This window comes from Lonchura striata, chromosome 17 (genome assembly GCF_046129695.1).
Source record: "Lonchura striata isolate bLonStr1 chromosome 17, bLonStr1.mat, whole genome shotgun sequence".
In the NCBI taxonomy this organism is placed as follows: Eukaryota; Metazoa; Chordata; class Aves; order Passeriformes; family Estrildidae; genus Lonchura; species Lonchura striata.
In genome coordinates, this window is record NC_134619.1 from 4,934,268 (window position 1) to 4,957,271 (window position 23,004).

Here is a 23,004-nt window from a genome sequence, read left to right on the forward strand (position 1 = left end):
GGACTCGGGCCGGGCTGAGGCGGGGCTGAGGGACACCGGGGCCGGGCTGAGGCGGCTCTGGGGACACCGGGGCCGGGCTGAGGCGGGGCTGAGGCGGAGCTGAGGCGGCTCTGCGGATACCCGGGCCGGGCTGGACGGGGCTTGGTGCAAGCTGGGATAGTGGAAGGGGGAATTAAATGATCTTTAAGCCCGCTTCCAACCCGAGCCATTCTGGATTCTGTGACACGCGAGCTCCCTCAGCCCTCACCGGCGCCGCTCTGGGGACACACGGGCCGGGCTGAGGCGGGGCTGAGGCGGCTCTTGCGGACACCGGGGCCGGGCTGAGGCGGCTCTTGCGGACACCGGGGCCGGGCTGAGGCGGCTCTTGCGGACACCGGGGCCGGGCTGAGGCGGCTCTTGCGGACACCGGGGCCGGGCTGAGGCGGGGCTGAGGGGACACCGGGGCCGGGCTGAGGCGGCTCTGGGGACACCGGGGCCGGGCTGAGGCGGGGCTGAGGCGGCTCTGCGGACACCGGGGCCGGGCTGAGGCGGCTCTGGGAACACACGGGCCGGGCTGAGGCGGGGCTGAGACGGCTCTGGGGACACCGGGGCCGGGCTGAGGCGGCTCTGGGGACGCCGGGGCCGGGCTGAGGCGGCTCTGGGGACGCCGGGGCCGGGCTGAGGCGGGGCTGAGGCGGCTCTGGGGACACCGGGGCCGGGCTGAGGCGGGGCTGAGGCGGCTCTTGCGGACACCGGGGCCGGGCTGAGGCGGGCCGCGGCTGCCGGGGCGCGGCTTCTCCGCAGGAAGCCGAGGCGGGCGGTGGTTCCGTTCCCGCGGCCGTGTGCCCATGGCGGGGCTGTGTGCGGCCGGGCTGGGCTGCTCGGCGCTCCCGGGCGCTGCCGGGGCCGCGCTGAGGCGCTGCGGGGCCGCGGGGAGCAGCCGCAGCCCCTGGGCGCCGGTGGTGCTGCTGCTCAGCCCGGCGTTCTCCACCAGCTGCGCCCGGCGCGCCCCGGACCGGCGGCTGAGGCAGAAGAGAGCCATTTCCGAGCGGCAGCTGGTGAGTGCTGCGGCACCTCCGACACAGCTCCCGCCCTTCCGGGCGCTTCTGCACCGAGCAAACACTGGCTAAAATACAAAATATCCCTGAATAGTGAGGAAATGAGTCTGCCCCGCGGTATTCTCGGTGTTCACAGTGATCGCTGTAGCGGGCCACTTCCACGTTGGCCTCTCTGGGCTGGAAGCATCCATAAGTCTAGAAAGCAAAAAGGTTTTTAAAGCTAAAGCTGTGAAATGGTGGTTTAGCTTTAAATCTGAAATATTGGTTGGTTTCTCACTGTTTTTGTAGTCTTGCGGTGTAGTCAGCTGCCAGACAAGCATCACTTGATGTCAGAGGAACTTCGGGGTCCTAGAATTTATTCTTCATCTTATGTTACTACTTACACGTCTCTGGAAAATTTCATTTCCTAATGATCCATAAATCACTTTCCATTAAAAGTCATAGTTTACTCTTTCGCCGTGTGGTGGTGCCAAATACTTTCTAAAAGAGGCTTTTTAGTAGTAGTATAAATTTGATTATCAAAAGTTCAGTTGAGAGGTTTGTTTTTTTTTCAGTTGCTTATCTTCGGTATCATAACACTAAGAAGACTTTTTCTCCCTCATGTACTATTTGTGCCGTTTATTTAAAGTGACTCTTAAAGCCCATTCTCATTATGAAGTCCCTTGGTAACTGACAGAATTTGAAAGTTACCGTGATCTCAGTCATGCTTTCTCTTTTCATGCCTCTGTAAACAATTCCACCTGTCAATGAATGTACTTCCCTAATATTTTCCCTTGGGAATTTCAGCTCCTTTTCTGGAGATAGATAAAGTTATATCAAAATAGCCTTAGGCATTTGCTTTTAAAAAAGTTCTTAAAAATACTTGAAAGTTGAGCTTTATTTTTCTTTATTATTACACTCAGTACACTGCATTTAGTTGATCTGTGAATGGCAGCAGAATTCTGATTCAGAGTTCTAATTTTTTTTTTTTTTTTTTTTTTGCTGTTAAATGGAATTCATCATGGCTAAAAATAGCAACTCTAGCTGTTAACTAAAACTACTTGTAAGATGAGTCTGATATATTGTATTTAAAGGGAGCAACCCCCACCCTTGTTGCAGACACGTTATTTCGTGGATCAGCGGAAAGTGCGTGTGGTTGGAGGACAAGGAGGAGACGGGGGCCATTCCTTCCACAGTGAGCCCAGAAAAGTGTTTGGAGGTCCTGATGGTGGAAATGGAGGTGATGGGGGTCATGTCATTTTTAAAGGTAAACCTCGCTGAATCTGTTCTGTTTTGTGTTGTTGTCTTCTTGCTTAACACTCCACCCCAGCAAAAACAGTCCTGCACAGATGGTAAGAAATGGTAAATGGCAAAAAGGTTAAAATGGTTATTTCTGTATGAGATGTCTTCACTTTTTGAAGTTTTGTCCTGAGCTGTGGTAAGGAGGACATAAATAAACATAAATAAACACTGACAGCTTTAGAAAGAATTTTGAAAATCAAGATATTTTGTAGATACTTCAGTGAGTGGTGCCTGACTGTGTTATGTTAAGATCTGATAAATTTTCTTCTTAAGGTGAATAAAGCTGCTTCTACCACCACCCTGCTGTAAAATTTAATCTAGCAAATTAATTTTGATTTGGAATGACCACATTAATAAACCTAAGCATCTAAGTACAGTGAAACTTCATCACGACTTAGACTGATGTTAGTCTTCCCTGATATGTTATTGTTGAGACAGTAAATAAAAAATAGGGATAATAAATAGTAAATAAGATGTGCACTCATGCAATATTCAAAAAGGGGAAGAACAGTCAAGGGTTGGCTTTTCTGTGCCTGTTTTACTAAAGCAATGTGTTCAAAATCTGTTTCCTTTGCTTTTCAGCTGACCAGCAAATGAAATCACTTTCTTCAGTGTTCCCCTTCTATCGGGGTTTTCACGGAGAGAGAGGAGGAAGCAAAAACTGTTATGGAGCTAACGGTGCACACTTGTATGTTAAAGTAAGTCAGTGGGTGTTGCCTGCTGTGTGGTAGCTTGGTACATGGCTGATTTTCAAGCTGGAGAACCTTATTGTATGCAAATCTCATGTGTAATGGAGGGTAAATGTCTGACGGTGCTGTTTGAGTTCAGAAAGTGAGTTTCATGAAAGACAATTCTCTTTTTGGGCTTCTCACCTTGAGAATATGCAGCAGTGGTTTTCAGAAAATCGGAAATCATCTGGTAGAGGATCTGCTGCAGGCTTTGAGCTTCGGTGTAATGCTTGCACCTCTTCCCTTTGAGGTCCCTGTTGGTACTTTGGTGAAGGAGGATGGTGAAGTTGTGGCTGACCTCACCCAGCATGGAGCAGAGTACATTGCAGCTTATGGAGGAGCTGGGGGGAAAGGGAATCGCTTCTTTCTCTCCAACGAAAACCGCGCTCCGAAATTATTTACTCCAGGAGAGCCAGGTCAGGAGAGGGTCCTTCATCTGGAGCTCAAGACAACAGCTCATGCAGGATTGGTGAGTTTCTGTTGGTTCAGCTTCCACTTGACTGACTGAAGAAATAATGTGAGATAACATTTTCTTAGCCCCTGGCTTGCTTGTTTGGAGATGCTCAATGCTTTCTCACTGTTACTTGGTAGGAGGGTGTCCAAAGTGATACACAGAGCTGTCACTCTCATGCTACTTGGTGTTGTCCTACTTCTGCTAAAATCCATACTATACATAGAGAAACAAGATTCATCAGTGGTTGCTGTTGATGTACAGCAGCTTTGTCTGCTGGTTCTGCAGATGAGCACTACAGTATAGAGAATTCTTTTAAATTGGTTTGCTTTCTTGGTTTTGGTGTTTTTCCCCCCTAAATTATAAACTTCAAATCATCTGTTTCATCCCTGTATGTCTCATTTTACAGATCTTAAACATTTGATTTTGTTAGTGGCAGGTTTATCATCCTCTGAAATGAAAAATGCTCAGTCAACTTTGAGCTTAGGCTCTTTTTGTATTTGAGTATGGAAATATTCTAACACCAGCTGGCAAACTTGTGAAAGTTATGCTTTGCTGCAAAATGTTCTCGATGTAGTCCAACAACTGCAGAATAACTGTCTGGTGTAGCAGAATTTTGCAGATTTGTTAAAGATTGAGAAATTTGTGTGTTTGTATTCCAGGTGGGCTTTCCCAATGCTGGCAAATCCTCACTTTTGAGAGCCATCTCCCGGGCAAAGCCAGCTGTGGCTGCCTACCCATTCACAACCCTGAACCCCCATGTTGGCATTGTCCACTATCAAGACTATGAACAAGTGGCAGGTGAGAATTTGAAGTTTGTTGTGTGTGCCTTGGTAGCAGTTTGTGTCACCTTTGTAAATGCTTTAACATGTTGCAGAAATAGATTCGGGAGTTCTGTAGTGTTCTTGCTAGTTCTAAAGAACTTCAAAGAAAACGCTACTGAAAGCCCATTTCACCTTCACTTGTAGGTACCCTTAGTGCCAAGCTGTCAGTCTGTATTCTGTCTGCACTGAAGTAATCTAAATTTAGGTGTTTTAAAAGATAACAGCAAACTTAGTGTGAGTTGTGCTTTCATATTGAGGCACTGAGACATAATTTAAAAGCACTGATACTGGCCAGGAAAAGACTGGGGGGATTTTTGGGGGGGTTTTATTGGATCTGCTGGATTCACTGTGAAATTTCTCTTGCAGTTGCTGACATTCCTGGCCTAATCAAAGGTGCTCATCAGAATCGTGGGCTGGGGATGGCCTTCCTGAAGCACATTGAGCGCTGCCGCTTCCTCTTGTACGTGGTGGATCTCTCTGTGCCTCAGCCCTGGATCCAGCTGCAAGACTTGAAATATGAACTGGAAGCGTATGAAAAAGGCTTGTCTGAGAGGCCTTGTGTTGTGGTTGGGAATAAGATTGACCTTGCTGAGTCCAGGATCAATCTGCCACTCCTTAGGGAGCAGGTAGCTGAGAGGGTTATCGCATTGTCTGCCCTGACAGGAGACAACTTGGAGGAGCTGCTGTTGCACCTGAGAGAACTGTATGACACTTATGTGAAGACAGAACAGTCACGAGGACAAAGCCTAGTCAAGTGGTAGAAGCCACAACTGCTGTGAACTGCGCTGGAAGGAGAACAAAGTTAAAGCAGCAGTTTGATTTGAGTGCATTTCTGTGATTTGGGCTTTCTTTTTGTTGTTAATATGGAAGGGCACAGCATGGGTATTTGTTCTGGACTGCTGCTTTGGGAAGATTGTTTTCTTTGTTTCTTCACCTTTGAGTTGTCTCTGAAGTTTTACAACAAAGCTTGAAAATTGTAATAATGGTGGGTGTTGAACTGGAAATCTGGCTCTTGTTTGGCATACTATAGAATGAAGAGAATGCTGTCTAGTAGAAATTACTGAAATTCAGGCTCTGCAAGAGATGTTGGCTTATTTTATGAAGTGTACTGAAGTCACTCTCAATTTTCACTAATAAAAAGTTCTAAAATAAAATCAAGTGGTCCCATGTTTATCTGTTTTTATATGATGGCAAATTTCAGTTGTGCCTTAAAATTTTTTTCCTACTGTGGTTTGGTGTGGATTTTTCTCCTCAGAGGGAGGCACAGCTCAGCAATTTTAGGGAGGAGGAGCATGAAAGAACTGCAATTAATGACTGAAATTATTTTCTCATTAATATAAATATTTTACTATATTTAAATGCTGGCAGCAGCTAAGTAGCTGAATAAACTGGCCAGGAACCAGCCATTTGAGACTGACTCCCATCTGAGTTCTCCCTTTTAGGAATCTCAGTCAGTGTTCTGAGAAATCCTAGGCTTAGATACATCTGATAAAATGAACATTCAGTTCTTTTTTTTTTTTTTTTTTGGGTGTGTGTCCCTTTTTTTTCCAACTATATCTTTTCATGGTCTTTGTTCTTAAACTTTAGGAATTCAGGAATCTTAATTTGGAACAGTGGTCTTTGCCCTCTCCTTATACTGAAAGAAGAGCTGCTTCTGTATACTCTGGTCATATTGTCTGTAAAAGATTATTATCTTAATAATGGAAAGTCAAAATTAATCAAAACATATTAAATTTTTTCATAAGGCACCTGAACAGGCTTGTGGGGTGCTGAGACACAACACTGTTAGAAATAGAGGAAATTACTGAGTGGATATGAAAAACACTAAGCCTCTAACCACATTTTGCTATACACCACAGTGGAGGTGATAATTCTCTCTGCTTCTTTCTCTGCACATTTTTGATTTCATCCCTGGTAGTCTGATGCTTCTGCATGGAGAACATCCTTAAAAGCAGGGTTTTAATTCTGAAAAAGTACAGGTCAACTTGAAAGCCTGAATTGATTAATAAATTATGGCCAAGCAAGTAGTTACTTCTCCTAAATTCACATTCTGAGTATTTCCAGTTGTGGTCAGGTGTGGGAAGTAATCTGTGCATTATAAGCAGTGATGTTGGTATAAATGTGATGAGGAAAAAAATCAAAACTTATATTAAATCCTAAAGTCCTGTATTTTGCTTCATCCCTGGGATTTACTGAGTTGAATTAAATAGAAGTAAATATTCAGTGCTGTCCTTTTGTTTGGATTTGTGCAGCATTTTTAGGCTTCACTGCTGTTCTTCCTGTTATTGCTACCTGCTTTTCAACCACTTTTAACAAAACCAGGGGAAGGTTGCCTGAACATCAAAGCTGGTGCAGCTTCTTAGCAGATTATTTAATACACACAGAGGCTTTTCACTCTCTCTGGCTGTGTTTGAGAATGCCAGAGGCTGTTCCAAAAGCGTCGGTACTCTGAGGAGCTCCCAGCCTTCCTTTAGTGCTCAGTTGCCCTCGGTTCCTGCAGGGAGAGCAGCGTTGTTTACTGCTGGGTGAGAAGCACAGCAGGATCCCTGCCACCTCCCGGCAACATGCCATTGATCCTGCCCTGGGTTCTTTGTTCTCAGCATTTCAGCCACCAGCTTTGAGGTGTCAGCACCAAGCTCCTAAAGCCGTGTTCCTAACAGGCTTCAAAGAGGCTTTGCAGCCTCAGGTGCTCCCTCATCCGGCAGTGGAAAGTGCCAAATACCTCCAGCTTTGTTGTTGGAGCAGCTCTTCATAGAAGCTTGGACTTCCCCTAGTCTTTAACCACTACAGTCACATTTCTCCAGGGTGCTCTTTCACAGTTAGCACAAAGATCTCTTGAGTCCCATTCCAGTGGAGCACAGGACTGAGGAGGAACCTCTGGTTCTGCTGGAAATAAAGTTTTCCTGCAAAGGAAATGCATTTTACCTCTAAAAACGGGGAGAAATAATTCATTTAATGGTGAATTGTTTTGGGGAACTGTTGTGTGCTACAGGATGTCTTTCCACTTTTTTTTTGGCAGGGGCTGGGGTGGATGGGCTTATTTTGATTTAGGTTTTGATGGATTTCTTCTGCAAGATTCGCTTTTGCTTTCCTCTGCTGAACCCTTTGATGGTGACTTTGATCCTTAAACCGGCACGAGGAGAGAGATATGGTAGATTTTATTTCTCATTCTAAGCCATGGAAATTCAGTGTGAATTGAAGTCCAGTCAATTCTATTTCCTGGAGAAGCCTGAGCCATAATTTTGTTTAGCACTTTACAATTCTAGTACTCTTTTGCATTTTTTTAGTACACAATTACATCATTATTTCAGTGCTAATTGTAGGGGTTTATATTTATTTTATTTATTTTCCCTTTTGTAAGTTCTTGGAAAATATAAATGGTATCAATTGCCTGGAAAAAGAAAATCAAATGCTAATGTAAAAGCAAGCGTTAGAAAGGACTGCACTTTTAAACATGTGGCTACTGAGGTTTTATTGCAGTACATTAACTAAAGCATTCAATCTGTGTGTTTAAGCATGAGATGTTTTGCAATCTACTTACTGTTTCCTAAAGCACTTTTTTATATTACTTAATTTTTTATTTTTTTTTTACATTAGGGAAAGATCTTCCATTATTGTCTGTGTCCTTATTAAGAGTCTTCAGAGTGTGGTGAGTAAGTACTCTTGACTTGAACATGCTGAACGTGTTACCTGTTCATTAATTCAAATTAAAGAATGACAGGGGTGGTGTGAACCAGAGGTGCTAGTGCACATGGAGTGGGATCTTGTCATAGTTCCTACAAGCTGCTGGACACGGATCCACCATCCAGCTGCTTTTCTGTCCTGCCTTCCATGGGATCCTGTTAATGGGGCTTGCTGTCCAACACCTGCACTGGCAGTGCACTGTTGTGGAAAGGGCTTTGGTGTGAATTAAAACTCCCCCCTGACACTGCTAAACTTCATCCCAAGGTTAATGTGTGCCTGGCCTTTGAAGAACAGCTCTGTTTTCTGCTAGTCTTCCATGCTGCAAGTCCTAGTGCTATTTCCCAGCCACAATTTTTTCTGTTTTTTAAATAGGGATTAAATGTGCCTGCACTGTAGAAGTCTGGAGGGGAGTATTATTATTTGGAAGGGAGGTTACATTTGTATGCCAATAATGATAAAAGATGATTTTGCAACTCTTGATAACGGAACAAAGCTCCCTTCAGGCTGCAGTCTTGATTTTTCTCTAAGCTGTTATGAAATTTATCATGTGGTGTATGCCCATTTTTCTGAGTCATAAAACCTAGCTCATAGAAGGACAAAGGAAGGGAGATTTTCATCAACCTTGCTTTAATGTTTAGATTATGTTTGTCCTTCGTTTCCTCACTGAGAGTAATTTTTCATCTCCTCTTTTCTGATTGAAATAGAATTGTCCAAGGAGGCTTTAACAACATCTGATTTGTCATCGATAGGGTTTGGGGTTTTTTTCTCTGCCCTTGTGTACTTTAGATCCAGACTTTTCTGCCCTTGTGCACTTTAGATCCAGACTTCTTAAGATTGATTGAAAAGCTGAAAATGAACTGCTGAACAAATTATCTTTTGTTATTCAAATCCTACGTGGGGCCTTTTTGTCTTTGTAACTTGAGAAATCGATAGGCAATTAATGTGCTGGTAACAGTCAATATTTTAGAGAGCATCTGATGGTTTGGGATCAATTTTTGCATGTGGAAAAGCTTCGTCATGGTTTAAAGATTTCTCATTTGAATCTTGGCATTTGGGTTCTTGTTGCTTAATTACCTTTGAGACTGGAACATCATTGTTTCCTAAAGACTTGTGAATCCCCACCCAGTGCTTCCTTTGTACACACACTAATCAGCCACTGACAGAAGTTACTGTTCCCTCTCTAAATCCAGATAAATTAATCTTCCCCTAAAAGTGGAAAATGCTTATGACAAAAAATATTTGCATGAGGCAATGTAATTGCTAAAACACTGGTTGTCAAGAAGACATCTGTGATATTACAGATGAAGTATCCCTATTTTGATTATCTTATTCATGAAATCATACTGGTTTGTGGCTCTTAATTTCCTGTTGTTTTCCTCTCTTATAAATCAGGAAGATGAGTTTGGGCAGCTAGAGTGCTTTGTCCAGACAGGACTCACATTTATCACAATGTCCTGGTTTGACAAGGTGTAGATGCCAGCCGGGTCAGGGAGAGAGAAACGGCGATCATTTCTCACAGTGGCTTGTGAGAATTTTTATAACTTGTTATTCTAAACAATCTGCAGGTGGTGTTTTTCCACCTTGCTTTTCTGTTCCTCTCAAGGACAGTGTGTGAGAAAGATGTTTTTATTACTTAACCAATCAGTCCTGGAAATCAAGCAGAAAAGCCTGAGTCTGGTGTCCCAAAAACCCAGATTTTATCCAGTTAGGAATGCTTGGCTCCTCCCTCTAGGCAGAGCACAATGGGATGCTGCAACTTTTATCAGTCATGCAGTGATAATCAATAGCCCATTATCAGCAGATGTCTCCCTGGAGGGAGAATTCATAGTGGAAGAGATAAGGAAAACTGCCCACTTAACAGAAGACAACTGCCACACAGTTGGCAAATGGAATACGTCTTGCTTTGCTCTCTGGAACACACGCTCAGGGAGGATTCCCTGCTGCGGATTTGGGAGGGGTGGGCTCCTCTCGCTCCTCCTTCCTCTCCCTCTTTGCTCTCATTCTTGGAGCCCCCCCAGCTCTGGTGGTCCCTTGAAGCTGAAGATCGTGGTCTTCCTTATGATTGAACTTTTGAACTTTTCCTCTTTGTGCACTTTTGGTGCTTATCTGAGTACGTCTGTCAGTCTTGATAGGCTTGGAGATAGAGGAGCCCCTTTATCTGGGTTCTTTGCATCCCTAGGCATTGTTCTTTATGCAAGAAGCTCTAGAAATTTGCATTTTCCTGTGCCCTTTGTACCATGGCAGAAGTTTCTTAAGTAAAAGGTTGAAATTCAACACATAACTCTACAAGCTAAAATTTCAATGCTTAATTCATTTTGTTAACTTAAGTGAACTCCAAAGATCTCTATTTTGCTCCCTGCCACGGTGCCGGTGTTCCTGGGGCTGCCCTGTGCCACCGCTGCTGCCACTGCCCATCCCAGCCACCCCCAGGTGCACCATGAAACACATTTAAAGAGTAACCTGGCAAAATGTCACCCTATAAAGTCAACATTTTCTTACTGCATGGCTTTACAAAATGTTTCTTCTCTTCACTTACCGACAGCAGACATGTAATGGAAGTTTAACAAAGTGGTGCAAACAGGTAATTGCTGGGATGCTGAGCCCTATCTAGAAAACCCCAAATCTGATAACATTAAATAACTGCCGAGCCAGGGGTTGTGGGTTTGAAGCTTGCCCCACTATGCTATGGGTTGGGTGCCACATTAGCTGTGCTTGTGCCCCTTGTATCTATAGGCTGAAAAAAATGTATTTTATTTTGGCAAGCTAATGCATCTCTGTTTCTAAATCAACCAAAATCTTCCAGCTTCATTAACTAATTTATGGCCATTAGGAAAATGGTTTTGATGGATGAAAATTTCATGGGTTTGAATTTTTTTTTCCAATTACTGTACCTTATGTTTCTGAGTCATTTTTTTAATCTTCTTGCAGTGGCAGAAATTGAATCACGGAAGGCTGAGGTCCGAACTTAGCCAGGCTTGGAAAAGCCTATATTCCACTGAATTTTAAGTATTTTGAATTAAAATATGTGTCTGGATTTGAACCCTAGCAACTTGCAGAGTCACACAGAAATTCTGTGGAAAAACAGATGACCTGGAATTTGGGAAATAATCCTCCAGTATCCACTTTACCCTCTTCATGGAACTGCAGTCCAGGGCAGTGTGTAGGAGCTTTAGGAGAGCTCACTCACACAACTCCTATTCATTTTTTTAAAGCATTTAGTAATTCTTTCACAGTAGATAAAACTTAATCTGTAGATGGATAACAACAATTGCCATGTGAAAAATGTAAAATTTACTAACTGGTGCTGCTAATTGACATAATTATCACTAATTAAATGTTCTAATGATAGTGATTTTTGTAATTGTTATTCAATGGCTTGAAGTGGCTTGTGAAGCTGATCAACAGAACAGTTCTAGAATTGTATGTTAAGACTAAATTAAATTAGTGCTACAGAAGTTATTTTCCTAATGTATTTAGCCTGAAATAAATCTGATATCACATTTAGCTAACCAGGACATTTGATGAATGGGTGCACAGTAGAAGATTTGCTTTTAGTTAATACTCAAGCTGAAAAATAGCTATATTCCCTCTTTCATGCCAGAAAAGCCCAAGTGCTCATACATTAATCGAGAAAATAATTGCAGAGGGACACAAATGTGTTTGAATAAAGAATGAACTTGTTCAGATTTTCTCAGAAAATGCTATGCCCATTCTGGTCTTTCAGTTAATAGACATGCTTTTTCAAAGGGAATTTGGTAGATTTTGTCAGCACACAGGTAACTCTTCAGAGTCTGTTGTAAAAGTGGCATTTAGGCTGACTAAAATTTATGTTCTGTGTTCTTTTGTTGTGAAGGAAGCAATTCTGATTTTGTGCCACATTTGGGAGTGATTAATATTGATTACAATTATTTCCTATTTACAAATGGTGACTGGAAGGCACTTTTCTGAAGTGGTGCATAGTGCTGGTTCTCAGTGAAGTAATTGTTGAGGTGAAAGCATGGTTATTAAGATGAGTCAATCGTAATGACCTTAAATTCCTGATTTCCCCAGCTTTTAGTCATTTGTTCAGTACTGCTGGAGCATCTCTCAAGAGGTGAGTGAAGGAAAGTTGAATTTCTAGGTTTTTTTTTCAAGGGAAATCAGTATAATCCTTGTGTTCTTAGGGATTATCTCATTTTTGAGATTGTCAATTTGTAGTAGACGACAGGAGTGTGTGGGACTTGTGAGGGGGAATTTCTAAGGTATTTCAGCTCTTATCTCTCTGAAATAAAGATGAACTGTTCTGCAGGCTTCTGTCTGTGAGAACTTCAGAAAGGACATGTTGGGCATTTTGGTCTCCTGCTGAGGTTTTATATTGCCCTGGTGCTTATTCTTCCAATGACAGTCAGATTTGACTTCAGTCTTTTCCTTACTCTTGAATTAGCTGTGTGTCAGCATTCCTCTGCCTATACAGTTCCATAAAGTTTTTACAACCTTCATTTTGGTTAAAAATATTAATGACAGCAACAAAAGACCTTGTTCTTTTCATGAAAGCTCTTGGATAACAGCTTAATTGCCAGAGCACTGACCATAGGCTTCATAAAAGCATTACACATATTATTTTATCCCTGTATATTTTGAATACAAGCTGTATCAGAAATATTAAATGGTGTTTTAACCATAGTGGTCTATTAAATTTGTGCTTCTTAGAATATAAAGTATAAATTATTTTCATAATGGAGGGTGATTGCTCTGCTTTGTCAAACTATTTTCAATTCATGGACACTGCAGGGTGTACTTGCAGCCTTGTGTTCAAGGGTTTATATGCAACCCCCAATATTGTTTGTTCTTCAATAAACAGCTTCTAAAGGCTAAAGCTGTGTGTGAGCTGTTAGTTAACAGCTAAAAATTTGCCAGAACTGTTGTTTTCCTCCTAGTAGAGACCTTGTTGTTTGTGAAAGCTCAGAGAGATCTTGAATGACTTTATTAACTACTTTGCAATCAGTTTTCCTTCAGTGTTAATTGTGCTGCTAAATCCTAGGATATTGTGTTAAAAATAATTCCAAAGCCAGTGTCACACCACAGACACATTTTTGTGTTTAAAAGAACAGATGTTTAAGCTGTGGCCCCAGTCTGCATATAGAAAACTTTGTCATGAAGCCTTTGCAACAAAACCAAAGGTCCTGCTTAGTGCCTCCAAGTCATTAAAAAAAAAAAAAAATCAGATCATGGCATTTTAAAAATAAAATGGAAAAATAGTCTTGTTCTTCCCCCTGAGAAGTGCACACATAGCTCTACCTATCATGTTTGGTGCTTGGATTAAGTATTAGCTCCCTTTTGCACCCAGACTGTGCAAGCAGCTTGCAAATGATGGAGTAAAAGTCTGGGGCTTGTAAATAAGTAATGGTCGTGCATCCTTAGCAATAAAAATTGTGCTGATTGAGTCATTGACATTCCTGAGCTTGCAACAAGGGACAAAGCTGGGGGTTTTTTTTGCCTTTGAGGTTCTCACAAGTGTTCCTCCCTCAGGTAGTGGGGGGTTTATTGAAGTAAATACCAACGATAGTTTTAAATCTCAAGAAATGGTGGTGCTGGATTAGAGGTAAGACCTTTCACCCTGCAGAATTCCTAATTGCTTTTCTAAACCTACATAATTCCTTAATCCTGCAAATGCAACTATGTTGAGAGAAAATTGTTTTAAGGAGGAAAGGAGGAGACTTAAAGGTTAAGGGAACAGAGAAGTGCTGTGAGTTCCCTACTGTCCACAGGAACATCTATGCAATCTTGCATGAAAGGCTGGCTTGGTGGTGTCAGAAATCGACAGAGCTTTTCTCTTTTGTGGCACTCATCCAGGGCAGTTCGCTGAGTTTTTATTCTTGTCTGCAATTCTCACTTCAGAAGGAAAGATAACAACACTCCTTACTGTGTCTCATCTATTTGCAGGACAAGTTCTGTAAAATGTGGGAGGTCTCTTTTAGGACCAGGTCTGTACTGCAAAGTTCTGGTGTCACTGTTCCACAGATGGTGTTGTGAAAAATCAATCCTCCCTCACAGAAATCATGGTGTTAGAGTTCTTTCTGGCAAGGATGTTAACCCCTGGTCTTTCCATCCTAGTTCTGCTGTGAAAATGAATGGCCATTTACAAACCATTAGCATTCTTTCAAATCAAAATATAATCACATCTTGCTACTTTCAAAGGCCTTCCCTCCCAGCAAATCTCATTAATTGTCACAGACAGGTGTCTTTCAACAAAAGCTCCTTGCATCCTCTCTACTTCTCCAGCCTCCTACTTGAGCTAATGAAGCTTCAGTGATGTCTGTGGAACAATGGAGCAATTTCAGTAACTGCAGGTTGGAGAGAACAAATAAGGGATGGTAATTGAGGAGGGGCCAGAGGAGAGGCTGTGGAGCAAAGTTCCTCTGCCTGTGTAAAGAGATCTCTCATTACTGGTGATTAGGGAGGAAGCATTTAGAGAGACAGAAAGAAAGTAGCTGTGCTAAAATAAAAAATGTGTTTTGATCGTTTATTGATATGCAGATGCTGCTGTAGGAAAAGACCACAGACCTCGTCAGGGCAGCCTTTATGTCCTCGAGTTAATGGAGTGGAGATTTGGATCAGAGGGGAACTGGCATCACCTCCACACTGCTCCTGTGGGAAGTCACTTATCCAAAAAGCTCCCTGGCATGACTTGCAGCTGTGTGAATGCTGTTTACCAACACTCCCTGCATAAATTGGATGCTTCTCTCTGGAATTAGTCAGGTTTCTTTTCTCTCTGGAGATGTGCTGTGGAAATGAAGCCTATGTGCTTCCCCAAATATTTGAATCATATTCATAATTACAGCAACTCTTCCTTCATGGCTGCTGTAAACAGGTCCTGGCTGCTTAGCTTATGCCTAGACAATAGGCAAGAGGTATCTTTTTTAGCCTCTAAAAATAAATGATACACAGGTATTTTGCTGGGCTGGATGACAAGCACCCCTGCCTTGTCTAGTGGTTCTGCATTTTCACAATTCATACTGGATTATGCCTAGAAGCTCCCCAGTCGCTGCCTCTTCCAAATGCATATAGACATTTATATTCTGAACACTGAAAATCTCCAGAATTCAAATACTCCTTTAAACATATTGGAATTAGTCATCAGCTATTCTAAAACTTCAGAGCAGCTCCCAACATTTTCAGTATGAAAACCAGGCTCAGGTGTGACCTCATGTCCAGGCATAAATAGTTTTTTTTTTCTTTTTATCCGACAAAGCAAGAGTTCTTTTTTCAGGAAGGAATACAAGTATCTTCCCTGCAAAATTCAATTTTGAATATAAGGAATATAAGTATCTTCCCTGCAATGAATAAAATTACTTTCAGCCAAGTGTAGATAATTCTGCCCACATGGAGGTCAGACACCATGAAAATACTGTGCAAAAGGAGATACATTATTTTCTTCCCTCTGGGAAAGGAAGGTGTCCAGACACCTTTTTTAATCAGAATGAATGATCTAGAAGTTCCTCCTCTCCTGCTGAACAACTGAAGAGAACCACAGCTGGAAACCTTGGCCACGTTATGGCTTTATCATTTTTAAGTAAACCAGTGGGGTCTGTAAATTACAGAAAGAATTATTGCTGATATAACCTCTCCAGATCCCAGCTGCATGTAACATGCTCTGGAAAAGACCAGAAGTGGTGAGAATTGAGTGATGTGCACTCACCACAGCCTCAGGGGGCTGTCAGGAACCTGCTCACCAGAGGGAAGAGAAACTCAGTGTTTCAGGAGCTGGTTTTTCTGTGCTATGTATATCTGTCTCCCCAGGTAAACCCATAGATGTTTTGCTTCCAGTTGGTTTTTATCATTTCTGACAACCCCTTTTTCACCATAAAATATTCAGCAAGCTTCTTATAAAAATACTTTATTGAAGTGTTCAGAAGGGAGCAGACACAGGGAAAGGTAGGAGCAGGCTCAGCATTTATCCTGTCAATTCACAGCACACGCACTTCCAGGGGTGTATTTTAACCCATATATAACAGACTGACAGAACATGTCACAAACCTGAAATATCATATACACAAGACAAAACATCATTTAAAACCCGACTTCAGGTGACAATACTGATCTACTTGACAAATATCACTGAGATACAGTCGGATGGCATTTTCTTTTTACTTTTACCAGCAGCCAAAAGCAGTTTGCTCGCAGTAGCAAAATGTAATTGGTGATCACAACATCATAAGCTTTTGGGTACTGCTTTACAACATTTGGGTTTCTATTTGTAAATGTAGTTTTCAGACTTAGGATCTTGAGCTCCCCTGTGCAATACTGTTAAATATGAGCATTTGCCATGGCAAATTACTTGTTTGTGTTACTACATCACTGAGCAGTGCCAGCTGTGGAATTAACCTGCTTTTTCGTCACACTGCCTCTGTGCCCAAAGAGGTTGCAGAAAAAATGGGCAACTGTGATGAAGCATGAGATGGGAAGCAGAGGTAAAATTACCAGGATTTTATGTAAGACCAAAGCTAGAGCCCTAGTCTCTTGAATCTGGTGCTCTATCTTTGTAATTAGAGTGACAGTTCTAAAAAAATGTAAAAATTAAACAGTAAAAGAATTGACGCTTGTGTTGACTGAATCAGCTCAACCCTGGTCTCCAATGAATTGAGGTATTTTAAAAGAAACAATGCAAGAGTTCTGAAACTTGAAAAATGTAAGAGGAACATTTTAAAAAGGAACATAAAAAACAACACAAGATTTGTTTCTCTCTTGTTGGGGAATGAGCTTGTCATTCCCTAACACAGTGCCCGAAGAGTATCTTTAAGATCCTGCAGAAGATCTGTCCCTTCTTGGGGTGTGGAAGGGACATCTGTTGCACCCCATGAAACAGGGTTCCAGATTATGGCTGCAGCTGCTGTAACAAAAATGATAAATGAGATGTTTTCCTTCTGAGGTTTGTTCTTTTCTTTCTGAATCATCATCTATGTGTAAAGGTGTGAGGAAAAAACTCTCCCATTTATGAGAAAGATCCCATCTGCCAACAGCTAAGCTGTAGTTTAACACAGTAGTTTAAGCCAGATATTTCTCTTTATTAGCTTTTTCTTTTCAGTTTTCAGTTTATTGGAGCAAAATGTTGGTGCTGCTCAGGCTGACTAGGTGGCAGCAGAGCTCTTTTGTGGCACCTGCAAGTGGCTGACACTGACTTCACCGCCCGTGGTTAATGTCAACAAACCCCTTTATCCTTCTCTGCAGTGGGATTTTGTTGTAGATGAACTAAAATAAGTTAATAGTGGGCTCTCTTCTGCCTTCCTCACCTGCCCCACAACACTGCTTCTGAGTTCTTCCGAGGAAACAAGTTCCAGTCCCACACCAGTAGAGCAGAAGTAAACCAAGGCTTTTCTCATCCTCACACTGGGCTGGCTTCACTTTCAGTAGTTCTCAAGGGCATAGTGAGGCTGAATCTTCATCTTCTTGGGACAAAGGAGTTTGATAAAAGCCCTTCTGAAGCTGGAATGGCAGAGAGGGTACAGGACAGGGTTGACAGCTGAGTTGATCCACAGCAGCCAAAAAGAAGTCTCATACCAGAACTCAGAGATGCACTGGCCATGGCAGCCAGCGCGGATGATCATCAGGAGAGTGTACGGTGCCCAGCAAATCCCAAAAATGCCCACAATGATTGCCAGTGATTTGGCCACTTTCTTGTCTCTGGAGAGCCTGAAGCGTTGAGTCGTGCTCTGGGACACGACCTTCACCCGTTTCTCCGAGGACAGAGTGGAGGCTGAATTTTTGCAGCTCTTTTTGTTGCAACACTTGGGTTTCCTGGAGCTCTCCGAGCTTGTTTCCAGCAGGTCTTTGGCATCCAGGCTGGAAGTTGAGGCTGCTGCTTGAGCTTTGCTCTTGGAGAGGTCGAGGGTTTCAGCTGACTCCTTCTGCTCCCACTTACAGCATTTCAAAGAAAACTTTGCTTCTGGGCTCCTTTCCATCTCTTCAGCGAAGGACTGGTTGTGTGCCTCGTGGAAAACATCCAGGCGCATTTTGGTGCGCTTCTGGATGTTCAGGTAAATGCTTAGGTTGAAAAACATCACGCTGATGAAAGGGGTGAAAAACTCCAGCGTGGAGGCTGTCATAAGGAAATACCAGTTGTAAAAGAACTCAGCATAGCATTCCCCACTGGGGATGATGCTCTGGCCTGATATGTACTCCCAGCTGATGATGGCAGGTCCGTACAGCAGGAATGCCAACACCCACACCATCACCATCTTCAGCACTGCTCGCCTGGTGTTGCCTTGCTGGGCTCTGTAGGCGACCTGCAAGAGGAAAGCCTTTTATTACACATAGTCCCACATCCCAGCTGGCTGAGGCTCCTCACAAATGGACTATTAGCATTCCTGGTAAAGTTGCTAGGCAATACCCCAGCAGTCCAACAAATTGATATGCCATAGGCAACAGGAGCAATTGCTAGATAAATCACACTCTTACAGGGAAGATTTAGAACAGTCATTTTACAGCTCCAAAATATGGTGTCTGCTAAGTGGAAATGTACTGGTTTGGCTGGAGCCTGGCAGCTGTCTGCACCCACCACTTACCTGAGCTGTCCCCAGCTACTCCCTGTAAGTCCCGAGGAGAGGGACTTGACAAACTCCTGAGCTAAATCCGTGCTGTGTTTGTAGTCAGGGAATGAGCAAACTGCAGTGGGTCAGATCTGCCTGTGAACTGCTCGTTACCTCCTGCAAAAGGCCGAGCATTTTGATCTCCCACAAGCTCAGAGACCTTTCCACATTCCCTGCCAAAGCTGGCAGTGCAATCTACTGCTGTGTTAGCCAGGGAGAAGATCCGAGTGTGACTGCAATCCACTTTTTTGTCCTGGGGTTAAAAGCTCTTGCAAGTTAGTTTAAAGTCTGCTTACCTGGCTGGCTTGCTTGTACACTACTATCCTGTCACCTGGGAAGGGAACACCTGCACAACAGGGACTGAGCCTTAAGTGATTCAATTCTGCCAGGAATACTGATCTGAAACCCCAACTGAATTATGCATTTGTGGATGATTATTGCCTTCCGGGCTGAAAGATTCATAATTTCTGGAGGATTCAATAAACTTTTAAGTACTGCAGACAATTCGGAGCATAGAGCAGGAGGAGAGTTATGTCCCTCTCAGATGCCATGACAGGACTCACCGCTCTTGTCACCGAGAGGAATCTGTCGTAGCTAATTAGGACGATGTTGAAGACCGAAGAGGTGCACAGCAAGTAATCAACCACCAGCCAGAGTTTGCAGAGGCTTCTCCCGAAGATCCATCTCCCCGTCAGCACATAGGGCACGTAGAGGGGGATGCAGAAGGCACCTGCAAGCGGAGAGGTCCGTTCCCGGGGAGAGCCGGGCTCTGCCCGGGGCACCGCGGCTGCCGGCCGGCTCCTTCCCTCTGCCCCCCGGCCGGGGGACAGCGGGAGGGGACCGCGACCGCGGGAGGGTGTGGAGGGCAGGAGCGGAGCCCGGGGGCAGCAGCCGGGCAGGCGGAGCCGCCGAGTCGCTGCCGTGCCGGTGCCGGTGCCGGTGCCGGCGGGCGCCCCGCGGGCGGCACTTTACCTACGAGGAAATCCGAGATGGCCAGGTTGAGGAGGAAGAAGTTGTTCTGGGTGCGCAGGCTGGAGTCCGCCACGAAGGCCAGCATCACCAGCGCGTTGCCCGCCACGGTGACGGCGATGAGCAGGGCCATCAGCGCGCCCAGCGCGGCCGTGCCCGCGGCCGCGAAGCGCCCGGCGGCGGCGGAGCCGTTCAGCGCCCCGCCGCTCTCCATCCCGCGCCGCTCCCGCCGCGCCGCCGCCGCGGGGCTGCTGCCCCTCCCCGCCCCGCCCGCTCCCGCCTCTCGCTCCGGCCCCCAGCACCCTCGCGTAACCCCCCGAGCAGCCCCGAAACCCCCAGAGCATCCCGAGATCCGCCCAAGCATCTCTGCGTCCCACGAGAGCAGCCCTGAGCATCTGGACATTCCCACGTACTCTCTCAGCCCGGGAGCATCTTTGTGCTACCTAGAACGTCCCTTCATTCCTCCAGGGCATCCGTGGGAATCTACACATTCCCCTCTCAACCTAGGAGCATCCTTGCATTACCCTGGAGCATCCCTGAATTCCCCCCGGAGCATCTTCTCCCATTTCCCTTCCCTTCTCAACCTTGGAGCATCACTGCATTACTTCAAAGAATCCTTGCCACCCCCTAGAACATCTGTACATTCCTGTTTCCCCTCTCAACTCAGAAGCATTCTTGTATTCTCCCAGAGCATCCTTGCATGCTGCACAGCAACATTCCTGCATCTCTCCAAAGCGTCCACCATGGGTTTATTGCTCCTGCCGTGGGGTCTGTGCCTTAATGAACAGAAGTGAAGTCAGAACTTAATTTGCCTTTTAATCAGCCAGAAGGGCTCCCTGGGCAGGTGGAACATGGTGATGATCTTGCCTTTGCTCCTCATGGGCAGCAGGAGGAAGAGGTAAAGCTGCTGGGGTGCAGGCAATTCTTGGTCTGCAAATCAAGGAGTCCTTGGGGCCCCCAGCCCCAGCAAGGCGATTAACTCTTCCTCCTTCCACCACTTGTTCACCCTCCACAGCTAAAGAGTATAACTTCTGTCTGAGGACTTCTTTCAGCTGGTGATTCTTCAGGATGAAGTTACCCACCACTGTACAACCCCTCTGCACGGTGCCTGCTCCCGATTGCAGAAGAGGAAACATCCTCACAGGTATTGTCACAGGGGCAGGATCAGCTCTGCCCTCACCACCTCTGGAGAACAGCACAGGGATGTGCAGAGCAGCAGCTGCAAAACAGAGAAGGGTACAGGCTGGAGACCCTGACCAGGCACCCTTGTGTCTGGGTAATTCCAGAAACAGAGAGAACATAAGCAAAGCACGAAAGCTGTGCAAACCCAGAAACAAGCCTGTAGTTAAGGCCCAGGCAGTTTGCCACCTTCTGATTGCTCCAAAAGCTATTTTCACCTCAGGAACTACTACAGCCTCACAGAATTCCTCTTCAAACACGCTGCCGCAGCCGCTGTCCTGCTGCCTCTCTGCAATCGCCGTAAATCTGCGAGCGCTGCTCATCTCTCCCGCGGGGTGCGGTGCCTTTGTGGCACCCACAAAGGGTGACCCCGGCCGGAGCCGGCCCCATGCTGTCCCTGAAGGTGCCCGGTGCTGCGCGCTCGGAGCCGGGCTCGCTCTCCCCGCCTGTGCGCACGGCGAGCCCGCAGCTGCCGGGCAGCGTGTCCCTTCCTCGGGGACACAAGCGTCCTCAGGACGGCCTCTCCAGGGATGCCGAGGCTCCGCTGCTGCCGCATCCCGACGGAGGATGTCACTGTGGGCTCGTGGAGCCGCGGGTGGGAGCGCCGAGGATGCGGCGTGCGAGGAGCTCCCGGCCTCGGGGTGCTCCGTGCGGGCTTCAGGATGCTCGGGGTGATCGCCCGGAGCACCCGCCTGCCCGGGCCGGGATTTCACCACAGCCCGGCAGAGAGGACGTGAATGTTATGCTGATCACCACAGATGTGATGGAGAAAGTGGTTTTGTTGGTTTTTTTTTTTAATTTTTGATGTTTAATGAACTCACGGACCACTTCCACAGTGTGGCTGTTTGTGATCTGGTGTTATTTGCAATCTCCTGCTACTCAGTCAAGCATTATTGTCCATTGAAATGTTTACAAATTCCAAACGATGAGGTGTGTGCTGTGCAGCTCCTATCCCTAGAAGCAGTTTGCTGACATCCATTATTCAGAATTTTCACTATCCAGATAGAAAGCAAACTCCCTACTTTGTACCTAAGATAATTTACAAAGTGATACAATACAATGTGGACAAATCACAGTTAATTTTTATCCAGAGTAAATTTCTAGGATTGTTAGATAAATAAGAAGTGATAGAGCTCAGATTACAGGTTTCCTGATGTTTCTCTCTTGCTTCAGCACACAGGACAAGTGTATTTCTCATATATTTCAAGAAATGTGCCATCTTGGTAATAAAGGAAATCACACAACCTGTGGTTAAAGCAGATCACACTCAGGCATGCAAGCAGCTGGTCTGACAGCTCACGTTTGGACCTGGCTCACACAGTACATATGCCATGTGTAGGTATCCCATATGCTCATAAGTGTTTATGTAAGTTCTCACTAGGTGTTCTGATCAGCCTGCATCATCTCCATGCTGGGCAGGGAGATCTCCTGACCACTGCTCAGTCCCTGTGGAGCTGTACAGGGGAGCCTTTCTGCATGATGTGAGCTGTAGCTCAGCCCCAAGCTCTCCTGAGCACCATTTCTGTTTGTTCTGGGGTTGTGCCTGAGCAGCAGGAGCTGGGGGTGGCAGATCACAGCACGGCTCAGGCTGGAAGGGACCTCTTGAGATTTTCTAGGCCAACTCCTCTGCTGAAACAGATACAGAAGGTTGCCCAAGGCTTTGTCTGGTTGGGGGTTTGAATATCTCCAAGAATGAAGACTCCATAACCCCTCCAGACAACCTGTTCCAGCTGCTCTCCAGACTGCCCTCACAGTCAAAAAGTGTTCTCTTCTCTGCACCATCTTGCCCACAGATAGCTCTCTATAAAACTAGAACTTGGAGGATATGCACAAGTTGTAGTTTTTCCATTGCTTACTTCTGTTCCATGGAGCCAGTTTGTCTCTGAAACAAACTTTAAAGAAAGAGATTATTAAAAAATCTCTTTGTGTTCACATCTTTACTGATGAGGGTTGAAAGTCCTCTGGCATTCACACAAGTATCTGCCACTATGAAACCTTTGTTTTATTTCCTTTTCTTCTGCCTTTCATCATAGGACATGTTTATTCTGTTTGGAAAATTCCCTTTTTTGAGATCCCCTCACAAGTTACCAGCACACATGGGTGAAGAGAAGTGCAGTGTGGCAGTGAAAAGAGATTCCATTTTGGCTGAGGGCAAAATCTTCAGGGAGCCCTTCAGCTCCTGCTTTGCCAGACCCCCAAGATGCAGCACAAACTCTCAGTAAAAATATTTCACATGTAGCACCAATGAGTAGGACACAGAAAACACCAGGGGAGCATTTCTTCTGC

At 44.9% G+C, this 23,004-nt stretch overlaps 2 protein-coding genes and 1 long non-coding RNA gene across 3 annotated transcripts; 1 reads left to right on the top strand and 2 right to left on the bottom strand.

Annotated features, from left to right (window-relative positions):
* Positions 1-769: 769 nt before the first annotated feature.
* MTG2 (mitochondrial ribosome associated GTPase 2) lies at positions 770-5,475 on the top strand. Its single transcript, XM_021553584.3, has 6 exons — positions 770-1,037; positions 2,136-2,283; positions 2,901-3,016; positions 3,297-3,515; positions 4,160-4,298; positions 4,688-5,475. The coding sequence occupies exons 1-6, from the start codon at positions 828-830 to the stop codon at positions 5,080-5,082; spliced, it is 1,227 nt and encodes a 408-aa protein (XP_021409259.1). The 5' UTR covers positions 770-827; the 3' UTR covers positions 5,083-5,475.
* Positions 5,476-15,865: 10,390 nt separating this feature from the next.
* On the bottom strand, positions 15,866-19,753 carry HRH3 (histamine receptor H3). Its single transcript, XM_077786987.1, has 3 exons — positions 19,543-19,753; positions 19,134-19,300; positions 15,866-18,267 (listed from the first exon to the last, which is right to left on the bottom strand). The coding sequence occupies exons 1-3, from the start codon at positions 19,751-19,753 to the stop codon at positions 17,389-17,391; spliced, it is 1,257 nt and encodes a 418-aa protein (XP_077643113.1). The 3' UTR covers positions 15,866-17,388.
* A 582-nt stretch (positions 19,754-20,335) lies between these two features.
* On the bottom strand, positions 20,336-21,226 carry LOC116184364 (uncharacterized). The gene is made up of 2 exons (XR_004149133.2): positions 20,937-21,226; positions 20,336-20,758 (listed from the first exon to the last, which is right to left on the bottom strand). It is a non-coding gene; the product is annotated as an uncharacterized LOC116184364 (long non-coding RNA).
* Between the last annotated feature and the right edge of the window lie 1,778 nt (positions 21,227-23,004).